The sequence below is a fragment of the Sarcophilus harrisii genome, chromosome 1, assembly GCF_902635505.1.
Source record: "Sarcophilus harrisii chromosome 1, mSarHar1.11, whole genome shotgun sequence".
In the NCBI taxonomy this organism is placed as follows: domain Eukaryota; kingdom Metazoa; phylum Chordata; class Mammalia; order Dasyuromorphia; family Dasyuridae; genus Sarcophilus; species Sarcophilus harrisii.
Window position 1 is genome coordinate 80,480,650 of NC_045426.1, and position 18,949 is coordinate 80,499,598.

The 18,949-nt window shown below is 43.1% G+C and overlaps 1 protein-coding gene across 1 annotated transcript in view; it reads right to left on the bottom strand.

Annotated features, from left to right (window-relative positions):
* The window catches only part of DNAH1 (dynein axonemal heavy chain 1), a 138,494-nt gene that overhangs the window by 93,297 nt on the left and 26,248 nt on the right, over positions 1-18,949 (bottom strand). Inside the window, exons 11-18 of the mRNA XM_031958068.1 lie at positions 17,791-18,089; positions 14,098-14,248; positions 13,124-13,317; positions 10,214-10,439; positions 6,550-6,669; positions 3,054-3,136; positions 2,634-2,775; positions 1,635-1,790 (exon numbers count right to left, since the gene is read on the bottom strand). Of these exons, the coding sequence (XP_031813928.1) occupies positions 1,635-1,790; positions 2,634-2,775; positions 3,054-3,136; positions 6,550-6,669; positions 10,214-10,439; positions 13,124-13,317; positions 14,098-14,248; positions 17,791-18,089 (1,371 nt within the window). The remainder of the gene's footprint in view (positions 1-1,634; positions 1,791-2,633; positions 2,776-3,053; positions 3,137-6,549; positions 6,670-10,213; positions 10,440-13,123; positions 13,318-14,097; positions 14,249-17,790; positions 18,090-18,949) is intronic.

Sequence of the window (18,949 nt, forward strand, 5' to 3'; positions counted from 1 at the left end):
GTCCTGTCCCAGCTTCTCTCCTGATCTCCCTTCTTGCATCTCCAAGGATCTATAAGACATCTTGACTTAAGCTCAACAAGTCCAAAACCGACTCCTTCATTCTTCCACCTTACAGTCAAGGGCCCCACCACCCTCCCGGGAGGCTCTCAGGCCCCACACCTGGACCACTCTCGATCATCTCCTTACTCTCTCCCATATCCAATACTCGCCAGAGCCCCAGGATTCTGCTTCTCTCTCCCTGCCTCCTTCAATCCTCTGGCACTGTTAAAACTCTGGTATGGCTACTCGTTCGGTCACAACTCAACTATGGCAATGGCACACAGGCTCACCTCCTGAAGTCTCTCCCCACTCTGGTTCATTCTTTGCTCAGCTACCAAACTGATCTAAACTGATCCAAAGTACAGTTCTGACCCTTTTCAACAAATGGTTCTCTATCATCTAAGTTCCAGCCTCTACAAGAAGCCTTTCCTAATCCTCCTTCATATTCATGCTTTCTTTTTGACACTCTCCCATTTGATCCTATCTCCATCTTGTTCGTGTACAGTGGACTGTGCACTCCGTGAAAGCAGGATCTGTTTTTCCCCCTTCCTCTGTATCCACAGTACCTGGCACATAGTAGGTGCTTCATAAACATTTGTTGACTTGACTGGTTGTTTCTCCCACCTCACAGTGTCTCCCACTTCTGTGTCTTTATTTTAGCTGTCTCCCATTCCTGAAATGTAACTCTGCTTCTTAGATCCCTACTTCTCTTCAAAACTCTACTCAGCCAACTCCTTCTATATGAAATCTTTTCTCATTCCCCTATTAACTTGTACTCATTTTGTATATACTTAATTATGTACCTATTGTCCATCCCATAGGATGAAAGTTTCTTGAGGAACGATCTCACCTTTGTCTTTGAATTTCTAGCACAGCACATACCATAGAGCCTGTTGTCAATAGCAATTTAATACCTGTTTAATGCTGATTAACTGATTGTTTCACTCCCATAGTTCCCCACATTTACAAATAACAAAGGAAGTTATATTCTCATACCTCTTCTTTGTGGTCAAACTCAGTCATTTTAACTATAAAAGCATTATTTCAATTTTTTAATTTTTTTAACATTTTATACTGTATAACATTAAATCTACAAATCAGGTAGTATTTTAATTTTTGATATATTGGCATATCTAATCTTAAAACACAAACTATCCCACTAATGAAATCATTCTGCATTCCATTAAAGAGTATTTGTGATTTTATCTATATGCTCTTGATGGTGCCTTAGCAAATGGGGTCCTAGATATACACACCCCAAGGAATTCAAAAATAGATTTCATATAAACTGATACAAAATGAAACAAGCAGAACCAGAAAAAGAATATATACAAAAACTATGACAACATAAATGGAAAGAAAAAAAGAAAAAAAATGAAACTCTCCATTAATTGATAAGCCATTTCTATGGCAAAAATATAGCACAGAAGAGAGTTCAGGATGTCACATAAAGCACAGTCAGGAGAAAATATTATCTTGAACCCATCCCTCCAACCTTAATCGAAGAGAATGTACATTCACTAAAGCGCATCTTGCAGGAAGAAGGGGAGAAAGAAATAAGCAGCAGGAAGGAAAGGCTTAGTTGTGTCACCTACATTTGTGATGGGCATCCCAAAAATCCGCTCTCGATTATTATAGAGCATGGCCATCTGCTGGCATTCCTTCAGCTGCTTCTTGACCCTCCTTACTTCATTGGCTATCTCATGGGCACGTGCAATTTCCGTGTAAATGGAAAATCCAGCTACCACCAACTAAGGGGAGGAAGGACACCAATGATAAGTAGAGTTTACTGGGCCACAGAAAGTCACAGAATTTCAAAGTCGCAACGGCCCATCTAGTCCAATCCACACCCAAAAAGGAATTCTCACTACAATATACCCAACAAATGGACATACTGCCTTTGTCTAAGGACTCGCTGCTTTCAGGGCAGCTCATTCCATTTTGGGAAAATTCTGTCGGAAAGTTTTTCCTTGAATCTATTCTAGAATCTGATTCTCTTCAACTTCCCCCCATTTCTCCTAATTCTACTTCTGAACAAGTCAATCCCTTTTCCACATGAAAATCTTTAAAGTACTTGAAGCCACCTCTCATGTTGGTCTAAAGCTTGTCTTCTCCAAGCTAAATACTGTGAGTTCTTTCAAGTGAGCCAGACTCAGCTTTTTGGTAACCCTCCTTGGGTTGATAAAATCTTTTCCCAAATCTCAGCTCTTCAAGCAGGGACATTAACTTTCTGTCTGTGTGCATGTCCCAGCAGTGGGAGTGATCCATAGGCTGGTGAGCCTGAGGGTCTGTTAGTACGCCATTCCCAGAAACTGAAGCCCCCCCCCCCCCCCCGCCAGTTTGCTGGGAGAACAGGTGGCCAATGTCCTCATGCTTTGATGGAAGAAGTGGTTATTTCTCTGTGTGACAGTATGTACTCAAGGTGTATGGATAACCCATCCCCAATTATAAGGAACCTCTTCTCTACTCCAAAGTATTCTGAACACACTGGTGCTACTTGGATGGAGCCAGCCACTGCCACTGGGTGGCTGCAGGAATGTCAGGGTCAGAGAGGGGGCCTGGGGCACAGGATGTCTGCAGTCCCAGAGGAGCACCTGAAGACCATCCAGCTTCTCCCAAAAGTTGTTCTGATCCATAAGCTGAATCTTGTGGAACTTCTCTTCTTCCTCCATGTGCATTTCCCTAATTGTCTCAATTTGCCCAAGGATCTTGTGGGGCCAGCCACTTGCTGCCCATCTGAAAGCAAGGAAAAGGGAAATTCATCCTTCAGGGAACCTAAAGGAAAAGGCAATGGAGGCAGGGGGAAAAGCCCTGCATTTGGAGCCAAAAGTGGATCTCGGTTGACATCGCAGCTTTGCTGCTACTGAGCAGTGGGACCTTGGTCAAAATCATTATTTAATGTCTTTGGGACTCTGGAGCAGGAGGAAGAGAGGGGCCTAAAGAATGCAAGGTGGCTTCCATCACTAAAAACTAAGAACCTACACTAAGGGGAAAGGCTCTAAGCTCTCACTTACTTGTCATTGAAATCATCTGTAGGAAGATTGTAAAGGAAGTCGTCCATGACCTGGTAATCATCCATGACTTTCACTATCCTTTCCTGCAAAGACAGAGAACATGACTCCATCAGCTTAAGCCATTCTTAAAACCAAAATCATCCAGATTTAAGACATGGCTGGGGACGGCAGTTCCCCAGAAAAGGTTCTGCCCTGTCCACAGCCTGGATAACCTCATCCAGAGTCAGAAATGTAGAAGGCTTGTCTCAAGGGCAGGAAGGAGGGGATCATGTTTGCAGAGGGTGGCCAGAAGAACCTATTGGTTTAACAGACTAAGTTGGCAGGATGGTCAGTGTTTCCAAGAACAAATGAATAAGTCTAATGCCCTGAAGTAAATCTTGGGGAAGAATGCAATTGTGGGGATGACATCAGGAATACAGATTATACGAGGTTTATTCTTCTTATTCTATAGGAATGGAAACGGGGCTGCTAAGATAGCAAGTGAGTGTCAGACTCAGCACTTTAGCCCAAGCCTCCCAATTATTGGTCTTAGTAGAGACACAACTGTGTCACTAATGCAGTGCTATGAGTGATGTTCAGACAATGAGGTAAGGCAGAAAGAACCCTACATCTGGGAGGACGGAGACTTTTCATGAAAACTCAGGGCCATTTTTAACAGGTCCCTGTCCTTCTGGGGAAACATGTTTTAAATATCTTTTTTAATTTCTCTAGAATATGAAGAAATAACACTTTTCTCCAAAGCACTTTCCAGATAAATGAAGAAAACCTTTTAAAAAGGTGGATGGGGAAGGTCAGGACAAAAGGAAAAAAAGGGAATCTCATTAAATGAATTTATTGGAGTGAAAACTAAGGAATTAAAACTGTTGTTTGTCTTTCTTCTTCTAAGAGAACCATGGTATCAGGGAGATAATGCCAGGACATACAAGTGAATGGGTCGAAGTGAGGTGGGGCTGGGCAAGGTCACCTGCCTCACTTTCTCCTCCAGAACCATCTGGGTCCTGTGGTCAGATATAGATCAAGACGACTAGAGACAGCCCTAGCTGTAAGGTAAGGGGTGTTGACATAGCAAAACATTCCATCTTCCATCTCTGTCATTATTAAGAAATATCTTTCATTTCTCCATCCCCTGTCTTCAAGGGACCTGTATTGTTTATGGGCACTAAAATTCAAAATGTCTTTGAGGAAAAGGAAATCGACATTTATAAAATACTTACTATATAGTAGGCACTAGTACTAAATGCTTTACAATATTATTTCCTCATAACTCTATTAATCATACATCCTAGCCACTATAATGTCCATATTGTTTATAATATCCATTCCTGCAAGAAACTTAACAAAGAATACCTCTGATCTAGATAGGAATATTGTTTTTTCCCACCTGTAAATTGACCCATATGACTTATCTTAGTGACAATTCTCTTTAGGGACTGGTCTGGGATCCACCCTATGAGAATTAACTTCTTTCATTCAAAGAGGCACCCAAACTACCTACCATTCAATTTGGATTCTCTAAACAAATCTGCGGAAGGACTCTCATTGATTCTTCCTGAAGAGAAGAATGGTCCAGGAAGAAAGAGATAGAGATATGATCGCTCAGTTTGGGAGGGTTAACACAGGCTGTATTTTAAGATATCTTTCTTTCACTTATTCAAGATTCCTATCAATATTACCTAAATTGCCTCGGATCAAAGAGTCATGTTAGAAGGCAGGGACATTTGCCACGTTGGATAGCTTTCTCAAGCTCTAATTTTAAATTAAATGAGATTGTTTCCAGCAGACTGATGCCAAAATGCAAAGTGCATAATTAGAATTTTTCTTTGACACTTCTCTGAGCCTCAGTTTACAAGTCCCTTCCCTTCTCTGAGGATATATAAACTATATATAAACTATATATATATATATATATGTGTGTGTGTGTGTGTGTGTACATATATATGTAAAATTATATATTTAGATCCATAGGTTCTATGAATTTAAAATTCTGTATTCTACTATTCAAAAACTATAACATTCTGTGATGCTATAGCAGTAGTCACTGATATCCTAAAAAGCAAGGAATGGGGTAACAGGCCGAAGCCAAATCTTCCCATGTAATCAAGAGCTAGCTCACAAGAGGGTGCTTTGAGCAAAAGGATGACCCTTCAGGCAGTAGGTCCAGCAGCAGCTGGGCCAAATAGGAGGGAGGATTCACCTACTATTTCTCAGCACACAATGGTATGCGACATGGGAGGTCCCACAAGAAGAAGTGCAGGGTCCAGAGAAGAGAGCCTTGGGTTCAGGCCCCAGCTATGGGACCTTGATTGCTCTTCACTCGTGAAACCTGGACAGTCTTCCATGCCGGGAAACTGTATGCTTCCATCTGAATTGTCTCAGGAAGATTCTGAGGTCACTTGGCAGGAGAAGTTCTCTGTGGAGCTCAACTGCAGAGAGCGCTGCCCCATCGAGCTGGCCACGCTGTTTGATGCCAATGTACACTGCCAAAAAGTGTTCTCCACTGTGGAGAACTCCCACAGGGTGAATGCTCACACCGTGGTCAGAGAGCCTTGTACATGCTCTTAAGGTCTCTCAAACTTTAGAACTGACCCTCTGACACAGGAATCACTGATCCAGGTCCGCCCAGCATGGCATGCCCTCGGCAGAGAAGGTGCCCTCATTCAGAACCGAATCAGCCCAGAACCCAAGCAAGATGGACAGAGTCAGAGAGTCCAGCCCGGAGTTTCTGGGGGCTACTGGCTCTGGCCTGTGGCAGAGCACTCCAAGCTCACGTTGGTCTGATCAGCCCCAGTGGGACATGCTGACTCAACTCTGACCAAGTCGTGTCATTTGAGCATCTCTGAGAATAAAGGACAATGTGACCTTAGACAAATTATTGTTTGAGATGATTTTTCCTCACATCTAAAATGGAGAATAAAGACACATGCATCATCCACTCTACTGAAGTCTAGGAGGAAAGCACTCTGTGTAAAACCCAACAGAAATGGGGGGAGCACTTAAATTACAATGAAAACACACATTCTCCCAACTAGGGTCAGAGGCGGCTCTGACTGGCCCACCCCTGAATCTCCTGCGTGAAGACTGCTCCCTGAAGACCCATAGTCAGCATAAGGAGGATGGACTTGGGGGTGGGAAGGGAAGACACTACAACTTGTCTTTAGTCCCCTTCCTGCTCCAGGGATGCATCTCTGGGAGCCTTAGGACACTCAGTTTCCTAAAAGTTTCCATTTTCTTTTTTCTTTTCTTTCTTTCTTTTTTTTTTATTTGCTAGGCAATTGGGTCAAGTGACTTGCCCAGGGTCACACAACTAGTAAGTGTCTGAGGCTGGATTTGAACTCGGGTCCTTCTGACTTGAGGGTCAGCACTCTATCTACTGCACCATTTAGCTGCCCCTTAAGTTTCCATTTTCAAAGATGCATCCATAACTGTGTCCATTCCCATGCGCACGCAGCCCTTCTGATATCCCAGTATACTGCTGACTCAGGGATTGGGTCAGTACCTCCAGTCCCACCAGCATTTCAGGGATGCCCTTCATCCATTCTCGGAGCTCTGCCAACTCTTCAATGCTGTTAGGCTTCTCATAAATCTTCCGGCTAATGAACCGGAACTCTTCACAAATCTGCAGGAGGAAAAAGCCAAGTCAGATCTCAGTCTTATTGCTGCTATTTTATACAGATGCCAATCCCCAGTCAGAGAACTATCCTTCCCTCCTCCATACTTTTTTCCAGGGGACTTCTTCCCAGCTTCTGGGTCATAATACTTCCCTTCTTCCTTTATGAGCAAAATAAGTAAATTATTTTAATTCTTTCAAAGCCTCTGGGCTTTGAAATTGTCCATTCTACTCTATGATCACGGCCTTTGACCACTACACTTCCTTTTATGCTCCCTGAACAATTTAACTACATCTCTGGGAATTGATGCAAAGTAATAAGGGATCTGTGAATTCCCATAAATAATCCATTAGGAAAGTATGAAGGATTAGATCATCAAGATGCAAGGGAAGGATGTGATCTTTCCTTTCTGGGGGCTTTAAACAGTCTTCAGTAGATTCTGCCTAGTCCTACGACTCAGTATTACTGGATACTATGTAGTAGATGAAAATTTGTTTTTAGGAGAATGAATGAATGCCCATTGGTCTATATCATTTCAAGTAGAGACCTTGCTGTGGTCGGGAATCCTAACTCTGGTTCAGCCATTACCTTGCTAGGTGAAACTGAGTAAGTAAGCTCCTTTTCTATTTGAGCCTGTTTTTCATTTGTAAAATGGGAGATGTGTTGGGGAAACAGCAGTTGAATAAGTTGGTTCCAAAATCCTCCCCAGATTTGAAATACAATGTTCTGTGCTCTACAGGTCCTTTCAATTCTGACATTTTAGGATTCTATAATTCTATTAAGTTTCCCTGCAACCTCAGGAAAATATGAGGGAAGAACATATTAGGGGGATCTCCTGTCCAAGTTTATTGAATAACATGGATTAGGGTACAAATACCATACCACAGATATGAATAAGTTACAATCTACATCAATCAGAGAGCTTCTGATTCATCAGTGGAATGAATATTAACGAAAGTGGACAGGTTTCAGGTTCTTATGCCCAAACCTGCCCAGACACTTTTGAAGAATATATTCTGGAATATTTCCAGTGGCACAGGGGCTGCCATCTCTGTTCTGTGTTACTCCAGAAACAATTCTTCGAGATAAAGAATACTAAGGACAATATAAATTTGGAAAACAAGAGAGATGCCACAAGACTAGAAAGGGACAAGCATTCTTAAAAAAAAAAATTTAAATAAAGTAAGTGGACTCTATAATCCATTACAGGGATAGACAGTGAACAGCTAGAAAAAATGTTCTGAGAAATGACATTTAGCTGGAGCTCCCTCTTTTCCCTGATCTATGTCACAACCCCTAAAATATCCCCCATTCTCCTTCCTCAACTCTAATCTCTGATGAAGAAATGGCCCTTCTTTCCAGGGCCAACTCTTCTCCATGCATCCCTTATCCCACTCCTTCTTTTCCTCCCATCTCCAATAGACTGCCCCATAGTCACATCCCTACATCATCATCATCATCTGTTTATTTACATAGCACTTTGAGGTCTTTAAAACACTACCTTACAAAGTAGGTACTATTATGATCCTCATTTTTTTCCGATCATTTTTCCAAATACATGTAAAGATGTTTTTCAACATTTATTTTTGTTAAGACTTTGTGTTCTAGATTTTTTTTCCTTTCTTCCCTTACCTTCCCCCTTCCAAAGATAGAAATCTAATATAGGTTAAATGTGTGCAATTTGCCTAAACACATCTCCCTATTTGTCATGTTGTGCAAGAAAAATCAAACCAAAAGGGAAAAAAAAACATAAGAAGGAAAACAAATGACAACAAGGTGAAAATACTGTAATGCTTTGATCCACATTCAGTCTCTGGATGCATATGGCATTTTCCATCCCATGTCTATTGGAATTGCTTTGAATCACTGCATTGTTGAGAAGAGCCAAGTCCATCAGTTATGATCCTCATGTTAAAGATGAGCAAACTAAGACAGAGTTTGCATGAGGTTCCCAAAGTCCCACAGCACCTAAGTGTCTGAGGCTGGATTTGAACGCACTTCTTCCTATCTGAATGAATAGTTGCTCCATGGTAACCCCAAGAAGAAGGGAGGAGGGCCTCCAAAACATGGATCAGGCCCCCTGTGGCAAACTGGGCTCTAGGTAATCAAAGAAGGTTCTGACACTACGTGTCCTGGCTGCCATTCTATCTTTCTCATTTCTCCTATTTCTCTCCATCTACTGGTTCCTTCATTGCTACCTTCAAACACCCTGATCTCTCCTATCTTTAAAAATCCTGGATATCTCACTCTATCCTTCAAGCTGTTCTCTGATCTCTCCTCTAGGAGCAGCTATCCATACTCACCATCTGCACATTCTTTCCTTTCTCAGTTCTCTGCCGTCCGACTTCTGACTCCATCACTCAAACAGAATTGACTAAAACAGACTAAAAGCCCTTTGGTCTTTGTATTCTTTACATCCTAGTCTAGAAAATATTTATTGACTGGTTGATGTGGGGACTGCAGTCAAGATAAGGCGAGGGTAGGATGGGACAGTCAGCAGTGCTCACGCTCCCCCAAGCTGCATTCCAGAGGCCCCACATCCCGGAGAAGGAGGCCACCAGCCACCCTCTCTCCTAGTCAGAACCCACTTGGAGAACAGCCTTCAGTTGGAGGGAAGGCACCTAACAAAAGGCATGTGAGCTAAAGGGCACACAGAACAAAGCTCCAGGACCGGGACAACTCCAGGCATTCCTGACCCATCAGCAAACACATGAATTGGCTATTTGCTGCTGCGCAGTTTTACCAGATATTGGGAATACAAACAGGAGGGAAAAGAACCCATCCCTAAGGAAGCTTATAATCTGATGGAGGACACCCACAGAGCAGACAGAACACACACCAAACAGAGACAAGGAGCTTGGGACAAGGGGGACGCTGCATTGAGGGCTTGGAGGAGATCAGGGCATCTGGCAGGAGCAATGGAAGAAGGAGCACAAGAGGGACAGCAGATGGGGACTGTCCAGAGGGAGGACCAGGGAGAGGGCCGGCTGGGATGGAAGGTGAAACAAGGGGGGCGGAGATCCATCACAGGCCTGGGAAGCAGCCTAGGACCAAGGTGTGAATCTCAGTGCCCAACAACAGAGTCACTATTTGACCCTAGAGCCAACGGGAAGCCCCTGGAGGAAGTTCCCTGAACAGAGGAATAACAGGGTTGGGGGAGCAAACTGCAGATGCTGAGCCTGAAGATGAGGAGACGCAAGGCCCGGGAGAGTTATCTGCAAGGATGCAAGCTCAGAATTCGGCTCGGGCTGCTTGGGGCCCAGTGAGCAAAATGAGATCCACCCCAAAGTGAAACTGGCTTCCAGGGAGGTAGGAATTCCCCCTCATTACAGGCTGTCGGCTAACACTGGGGAGGGAGCAGGAGGGATGCCTTTGCTCAGGCCTGGGGGAGCTAAGAGACCCAAAGTCAGAAGACAGCGGATCACATTCTAGAGCTGTCCCTTCCACATCAAAGACGCCATGTTCCTACGACTCTCTGTCTTAACAAGCAATGGACCAAAAACCCCTAATATAAAGAAAAGATGAGAAAGAGGGAACTCGTTTTAAACTCACACTATCCACTTCTTGGTGCAGGTTCTTTGCCAGGATGTCCAACATGGAGGTGGCCAGGGATTTGCGTTTCTTGGAGAGGCTCTGCTTTGTATTTTCCACATTGACAAAAAAGGGGCCGATGATGATGTTACTGGGCAAAGAGCTATCCAGGATATCCTTTTCCTGAAGGTGGTTCATCACCACTTCCCTCACTTCAGCAGCTGAAGGACACACTTTTTCATATTCCCTGGACACATGGAACATCAGAGTCATTCATTTACTCATTCTATAAATGCTCAGTAAACACCTACTCTATTCAGAGCACAGCGCTGGGCAAATTTAGCCATGACACTAACTCTGAAATTGTTGAGACCGAGTTGGAGGCAGCAGGGTCAAAATGTTAACACATAATTATAATAGACAATATTACAGGAGAAGTGTATTAAACAAATGAAAAAACCAAGTGCTACTAAAATGAATGAAACAAATTTAGAACTAGAAGGGATACCCAGAGATCATTTCTTGAAGTGACTGACAGAGTTTAAAAGTATTAGGAAACAGCAAAGTTATCTGAGGCTTTGGATATGACAGACATTTGAGAAATGTTTGTTGTATACACGTTAGATGATCCAAGGTCCTGTAACTCCAAACCCAATTTTCTTTCCCCTACACCACGTCACCTCCATGTCCAAGATGGAGTCTTTGATCTGGGACATAGGGCTTCTTATAGATTTCTGGGTGAAGGTCTAAATTAGAAGGAAAGACAGAGCATACCCCACTGCTAGAGGCTGGGCAGGAGTCATTGGGAAGGGGAATTGAAGCTGGAGAGGGAACTTTGTTTCCCAGGGGTCCCAGGACAACCCTACTGACATCAAATCAAAAAACCTGTTTCCTATTCCCTGTTCTACCTGCACCAGCTTTCATCCAATATGCTCAAAAGGTATCACAGCTTCCCAGTGGATCCGAGAAGAGCAGAGCTTCCTTGACCCTTTCTAGAGTGTGCTGGAAAGCCCTGTGGCTGCCTTTCCGATCCCCACGCCCATTTTGCACACACTCCCTCCCCTTTCTCCTTAGCCCCCTTTCTAGGACAGAGATCTGTACATGATACACCTAAGAAACCTAAGAGGTTTCTGCCCCGTCCCTATCACTGTCAAGTTCTGGTGTCAAGGGAACAAGGACTAGCTCCTCACACTCTTCTATAAGTTGGGTAAGGGTGACAAGTTCATCCCTTAAGCTGGTCTTTGATCACTGTCATGCAAAGGGAGTGCTAGGGCCTGGCCACGTGTCCCAGCTCGGCCACTTACTGCCTCAGCGAGTGGGCAAATCACCTCCTCTAAGTTTCCTGTCCGAAGGGCAACCAAACTGTGACACTTTTGCTCCAGCAATACCACTGCTGTATCCCAAAGAGATCACAAGGAAGGGGAAAGGATCCCCATGTACAAACATGTTTATGGCAGCTCTTTTTGTGCTGGCAAAGAACTGGACGTAGAGGAGATGTGCATCAATTGGGGAATGGATGAACAAGTTGGGGTCCATATTGTGATGGAGTTCTATGCGCTATAAGAAATGATGTGCAGGGGGAATTTCAGAAAAACCTGGAAAATACAAACTGAAGCTGAGTGAAGTGAGCAGAACCAGGAGAGCACGGCACACAGTAATAGCAATATTGTATGATTCTCAACTATGACTGACTTAGCTCTTCTCAGCAATGCATTGATCCAAGACAATTCCAAAAGACTCATGATGGAAAATGCTATTCATATCCAGAGAAAGAACTACGGAATCTGAATGCAAATCAAAGCATACTATTTTCACTTTTATTGGGGGAAAGAGAGGTTGCACCTTTTCTCTTTTTGTCTGTTTCTTCTTTTACAATGTGACTAATATGCAAGTATGTTTACATGATTACACATACATAACTTATATCAGATTGCTTGCCATCTTGGGAAGGAGGAAGAGGAGGAAGGGAGGGAGAAAAAGTTTAGAACTCAACATTCCATAAAAAAAAAAGAATGTTGAAAACTATCTTTACATATAATTGGAAAAAATACAAAACTATTTTTTAAAAATTCAAGGACTTGAACTCTAGGTATGTTTTTAGCCCTAAATTCTATTATTTTGTGGGTGCCTACATAACTAGAGGAAGATTTCTAGGGTGCTAAATAAATCTTTTGTTGAGGACTTGAAGAAAAACATGGACAGGAGTTATCTGGGATGGAGCTGCTTGTTTTCCCTGGCTTCCTTCAAGTCCCAGCTAAAAGTTCATCCACTTCAGGAAGCCTTTCTTGACCCTTAATTCTAGTACCTTCCCTCTGTTAATTAGTTCTATGTATCCTATGCAGAGTTTGCACATATTTGTTTGCTAATCCTTTCCCCCATTAAATTATAAACTCCTTAAGAGCAGGGACTATTTTGGGCTTATTTTTGTATCCCCAGTGCTTAGCACAGCACCTGACCCATACTTAATGTTTATTGACTGAGTGGCTGGTGAGAATGCTCAAGGAAGGCTCAGTTCTACAAAAGAACAGGCGGGGCAGGCACTGCATGCCAGAAGCGAATCTTAAATGGAAGCAGAGGAAGCTCCCAAGACCTGGAAGGAATTTTCATCTCCACAAGCGCTACTCTATAAAACGTCATAGGCCATGGAAAAGGGGTTAGTCCCACCCACCTGGGAAGCAATGGTGGCAGGAGCCCCGCGCCAAACAAACATCAGCACCGGGGCAACCCCTGCTGCTTATCATCAGCGCCATGAACCTCAGATAACATGAGGAGGGGCCCATTCAAATCTAGCAGCCCTTCATGGCAGGCACAGAGCAAGCCCTGTGGCGATTTGGAGGCCCTAGCTTCCAGACCGTTCCATAGCAGGCCCACTGCTGCAAAGACCCCTGGGACCAGACGCCCCGCATCCTCAGGCACTAAACTGCTACCTACTTGAGGAAGGTAGGGATGTCTTTGTTGTTCAGATCCAAATGCCTATTGAACTCTTTGGAGTAGGCGGACAGGGGTATCATGGCCTTCTCTATGGCGGTGGAGAGAGACTTGCGCAGGTCCTCCACCAGCGGCTCATGCAGCCCCACCGATTCCAGTAAAGGGATGCCGCTGACAAAAATATCTTCCATCACAAACTGGGAGAGCGATAGACAGAGAGAGGCAGTGAGAGAAGGGGAAGGGGAGGACATTCCTGCAAAGGGGGGAGGACAAGCCCCAGCCCCCAAACAACAGTCACCCGGCCTCAGAAGCATGTAGTCCCTCCCTCCCCTGGACCACCCCAGGCTTGGTCTGCCCTTGCAGGTCATCCCGGGGCTGAAACCGCCAGGGATGGAGAAATAGGAACCTGGAAGAGCTTCACAACCGGTACTCCCTCCAACACACGTCCTCATTCAGGGCCGTGAACACAGAGAGAAAGAAAAGCCATTGGGGCACTGACCCCCAGATGACAGCGTCCAACGATGAGTGGCTAGAGGAGCCCCTAATGGACACTCGGTCACCGCCCCTCGGCCTCCTTCCAAATTCTCTGAAGCTCCCATGGTCAGTCCCCGTTGTCTCAGCAGAGGGCCTCAGCTCTGACTCCCTCACCTGCCATGCTCCATCCACACGTAGCCCAGAACACCACATCTTCATCCATCCTCTCCCCTCGTCTTTTCTCCTTGCCAGGGAGACCTGCTCCATGTGTGATCTCTACCCTAACTCCTCTGCCATCATACTCACTCTAACCTTTAATCCTTCCCACAAACTGGCTTCTTCCCCACCATCTTTAGCTCATCTTGGGGCTTAATGAGAAGTTAACAGGGCCATTCTCTGTCACCTTCAGAGTTCACAACTGAACCCTGGAACACAGACATATGTCAACACACACATGCAAACTGCATTTCCTCTGGCCACATGCCAGCTACTGACAACTGTACCTTCTCTAGCTGAGGTACAGAGTGGGTTGCCAGAATGCCCTTGTCAAACAGAGTCATCAAAGATGCCATAAAATTCTCTAAAGGGGTGCTGTAGTGTGACCCACTGTTGTCCAGAACCAAGTCCATTATGAAAAGGGGATTCTTTCGGGGCCTAGAAAGAAAATAATAAAAACAACAGAAATAAATATTAAATATATGTATATAAATATATAATAAATATATGCATAAGTATATTAATAAAAACAACAGAAAGCCATAGTAAAATATGAAAGCAGGTATAAAAATAAATATATGCATAAATATATTTATGGATATTATAAATTATATTTATATTTATTTATATTATATATTTATATTTATATAATATATATTTATTTATATATTTATATTTATATTATATTTATCATTCTTTATATATTTATATTTTCATTCTTTAAATGGCAAAATATACATATATATGTATGTAAATATAAAATACAAATGTACTTAAATTATATATAGGTATGATGGCACATATATATGTTTTTGTTATATATTATATAAGTTATTATTTGAAATTAAAATATTGTTACTATAGAATGTTATATAAAATATGTGTAATGTATTTAATCTCATTTGATCCTTATATTATGATCATAATTTTATAGAAGAGGAAACTGAGGCAAACAGAGATGAAGTGACCTGCGCAGGGTCATATAGCTTAGTATCTGAGACAGATTTGAATTCCTGAATCCAGGTCCAATGCGCTCTCCATCCTACCACCTATTTATGCCTATAATAAAGGTGTTTGGGGAAAAGAAAGATAAATTCAAAGAAAAAGACAGGGGCCCTATTTATCATCCCAGGTCTGAACCAATCTGTACCAGATGATGATTTTGAGTAACTGCCCCAAAATTTCCCAGGGATATGGAAGAATTATGGGCTCTACAGCAAGTTCTGAAGATTGTCAAGATGGAGAAAGAATCCCTTTCCTTAAAATTCTGTTCTCTCACTTATATGAACTGATGCTGAGTGAAAGGAGCAGGACCAGAAGATTATTATATACTTCAACAACAAGACTATATGATAATCAATTCTGATGGACATGGTCATCTTCAACAATGAGATGAACCAAATCAGTTTCAACAGAGCAGTAGTGAGTTGAACCAGCTACACCCAGGGAAAGAACTCTGGGAGATGACTATGAACCATTACATAGAATTCCCAGTCCCTCTATTTTTGCCCACCTGCATTTTTTTTTCCTTCATAGGTTAATTGTACACTATTTGAAAGTCTGACTCTTTTTGTACAGCAAAATAACCGTTTGGACTTGTATACTTATATTGTATTTAACTTATACTCTAGCATATTTAACATGTATTGGTCAACCTGCCATTGCGGGGAGGGAATGGGGGGAAGGAGGGGAAAAATTGGAACAAAAGGTTTGGTAATTGTCAATGCTGAAAAATTACCCATGCATATATCTTGTAAATAAAAAGCTATAATAATAATAAAATATATATATTAAAATTTTTTAAAAATTCTTTTCTCTCTTAACCAGTCTATTTTCAACTATCAACTGAACATTTAGAACCAAATGTTTCATAATCATCTCACACTCAACATGTGTAAAACTAAACCTCCTAAAGGGCCTCTCTCTTATTCCTTACCCATGACACTCCAGCTGCTGATCCTGGGCATTTTCACTGGCCATCCCCCATGACTGGAGTGTTCTTTCTAGGTATTGATATTTACCTCCCAGCTTCCTTCAAGTTCCAGGGAAAACCCCACCTTCAGCAAGAAGTCTTTGCTAGTCCTCCTTAATCTCAGTGTCCTTCCCTCTGAGACTCCCCCAATGGATTCCATGTGTCTCTAGTTTGTAGTTGTAAGTTAGTTTTCATTGGATTGTGAACTCCTGTTTGTTGCCTTTTCTTGTGAGCTTCCCAGCGCTCACCAAATCTAGCATCTAGGAGGCTTTTAATAAACGGAGCTGACCTGGCTTGGGCACAGAAAACGTCAGTGGGTCCTGCCAGCTCTGCCAAGTCACCATCCATGGGGGCCTATAAAGTGCGTGTATTTCAAGTGTCATGGGTTTGTGTGGCAATGACCTTGGTCTTCCAGAATGGTTGTTGATGCTTGGTTCCCCCTTTTCTAGAAGCATGAGTCCTCTCCCGTGATTCAGACACTAAGCATAATCCTGCTCTCAGAGCCTGCATCTCTCATGGGCAAGTTAATGCCAGCTTTATTTCTCTGCTCCAAGCCACTGAAAGTTAGCTGATTACAGATCTCTGAGCTGCAGAAGATGGCCTGTGGGCCTGTGCCCATCACCCTACACCCAGGATCACCAAATGGCTAGACAGCCTCCTGGGAAGTGGCAACACAGTTCCGTGAATAGATTGTTGAGCCTGGAAGCAGGGGGACCTCAGACACTTACTAGCTGTATGATCCTGGGCAAGTCACTTAACCTGTTTGCCTTAATCCCCAGAGAAGGAAATGCTATTCCAGCAATAATGGAACCTCCAACTTTCCCTCCACAGTCCTGGACTTGTTCTTCAGCTTTATGGAATCATAAGAGAATATTTCATCACCCACTAACCTAGTAAGTTATAGGACAATTTGGAGTTAGATGGCTGCAGAGGCACCAATAAAACAAGAGCAGATTCCCTCCAAGAGTCTTTTGACAAGATATAAACCCCCTAAAGGTTATGCATGGAAAAGAAGTTTCCAGGGAGGCCACAGCAGAATGAGGTCCCCGGGATTATTTTCTGAGATTATCACACTGAATTATACACACCAAGAGGAAAGCACTTTAGAAAATTATATAGTCTGACCACCTCATTTTACAGATGAGCAAAATGAGAACTAGAAGAGCAAAGTACAAAATCTCATACTGATTAACCAACAACAATTTAAGCGTAGTTCCTCAAATCCTGCATTGTTAGACCACTTGTGCTCATGGGTTCCCCCCAATGTGCATTCACTATCATTATACCTTTACCCGATCTTGCATGCACACACACACACACACACACGGGGGAGAGGAGAGTCTGAGAACAAGATGCTGCTCCCAGCTCTCTGCTTAGGATATCTGCTGGTAACTCTCCAGAAGCAGAGGAGAGGGTGGATGCTAGTCCTCCTTTGTGTGGCATTCATAGCTCTTGGGGTCTAGGTTCCCTACCCAAGCTTCTCTCCGCCTTTCTTCCTTTATGAGCAAATAATAAGCACCTCCAAAGTACCGGAAATGCCCTGCGCTAAGGCTCCAGCAAGCCCAAAGTGCCCCCAAAGGCCTACCAGAAGCAAGGTCTCTAAAGATGAGAGCAATGGCTCAAGCAGCAGAGTGTTCAAATTCTAGTAACCTGGTGTTTAAGATCATAAGCTACTTGACGAAGGACTTCCTGTTTGGCAAAATCCAAGAGTAGACTATCATTTGACATCAGACATTAGAGAAAGCTCCGGTGGAGAGGTCCCATCAGGGTTCCACAGTCCCCCTTCCCAACTCTGACAGTCCCTTGGGAGCCTTAGGTGCTGCTGCTTTCTCAGGCCGTCCAAACCTGACTGGCTCTGGACCACAGCTGTCTCTATCTTCCCACATCAGGCCCTGCCTCTGGACGCCAGGGCTAAGGTGCTGTCCAGCAGCACCTGTGTGGGACGCTCCATCTCTGCTAGCCCTGCCGAAGGCAGGCAGACACAATGAGCCACTCTCCCTCTTCTCACTTGTATGGACTGTTGATGAGATCAGGACCCCAGACCATGTCCTCAGGACACTGCAGGACACTGCAGCAGGCGTCCAGGATGAACTGGGTAAAGTTGACCAGAGAGTCCTGGACAAGGAATCGGATCGTGTCTTGCAGAGTATACTTGATCAGTTCCATCAGTTTGTGAAGTTTGGACATCTGGTACACTTCCCAGTTGGTCTCATAGAGATTATACCAGCCTTTGCTCATGTCCCTCAAGCTACTCCTGATGGCAACTTTTAGAGTGCTGACCCAGCTGTCCTTTAGGAACATCTGGACCTGGAGGAAAGAGGCAGAGAAAACAAGATGTAATGAAAGCAACACTAATACAAAATAAAACCATAAAAGTCATCAGTATTTCTATGTGAAAATAACAAAATAACAGAAATAACAAAAACCAAAAGAAAATGATGGTGGCAGGGGGGCGGGGGGAATCCTATTTAAAATAACTACAAAATTAATATCTGGGAACCAATCCTACCAACACATACTTAAAACCCATAGAAATACAATTACAAAACACTCCTTGCAGAAATAGAAATATTCATTGGTTATGATTGTGTTTATATGTGTGTGTATATATATACATAATGTAATATATATCATATATATCACATACATATAATGATGAAAATGCTGCTGGATTACCCTTTGATCCAGCAGTGTTACTACTGGGATTATATCCCAAAGAGATTATAAAGAAGGGAAAGGGACCTGTATGTGCACGAATGTTTGTGGCAGCCCTTTTTGTAGTGGCTAAAAACTGGAAACTGAATGGATGTCCATCAGTTGGAGAATGGCTGAATAAATTGTGGTATATGAAAATTATGGAATATTACTGTTCTGTAAGAAATGACCAACAGGATGATTTCAGAAAGGCCTGGAGAGACTTACACGAACTGATGCTGAGTGAAATGAGCAGGACCAGGAGATCATTATATACTTCAACAACAATACTAGATGATGACCAGTTCTGATGGATCAGGCCATCCTCAGCAACGAGATCAACCAAATCATTTCTAATGGAGCAGTAATGAACTGAACTAGCTATGCCCAGAAAAAGAACTCTGGGAGATTGACTAAAAACCATTACATTGAATTCCCAATCCCTATATTTATGCCCACCTGCATTTTTGATT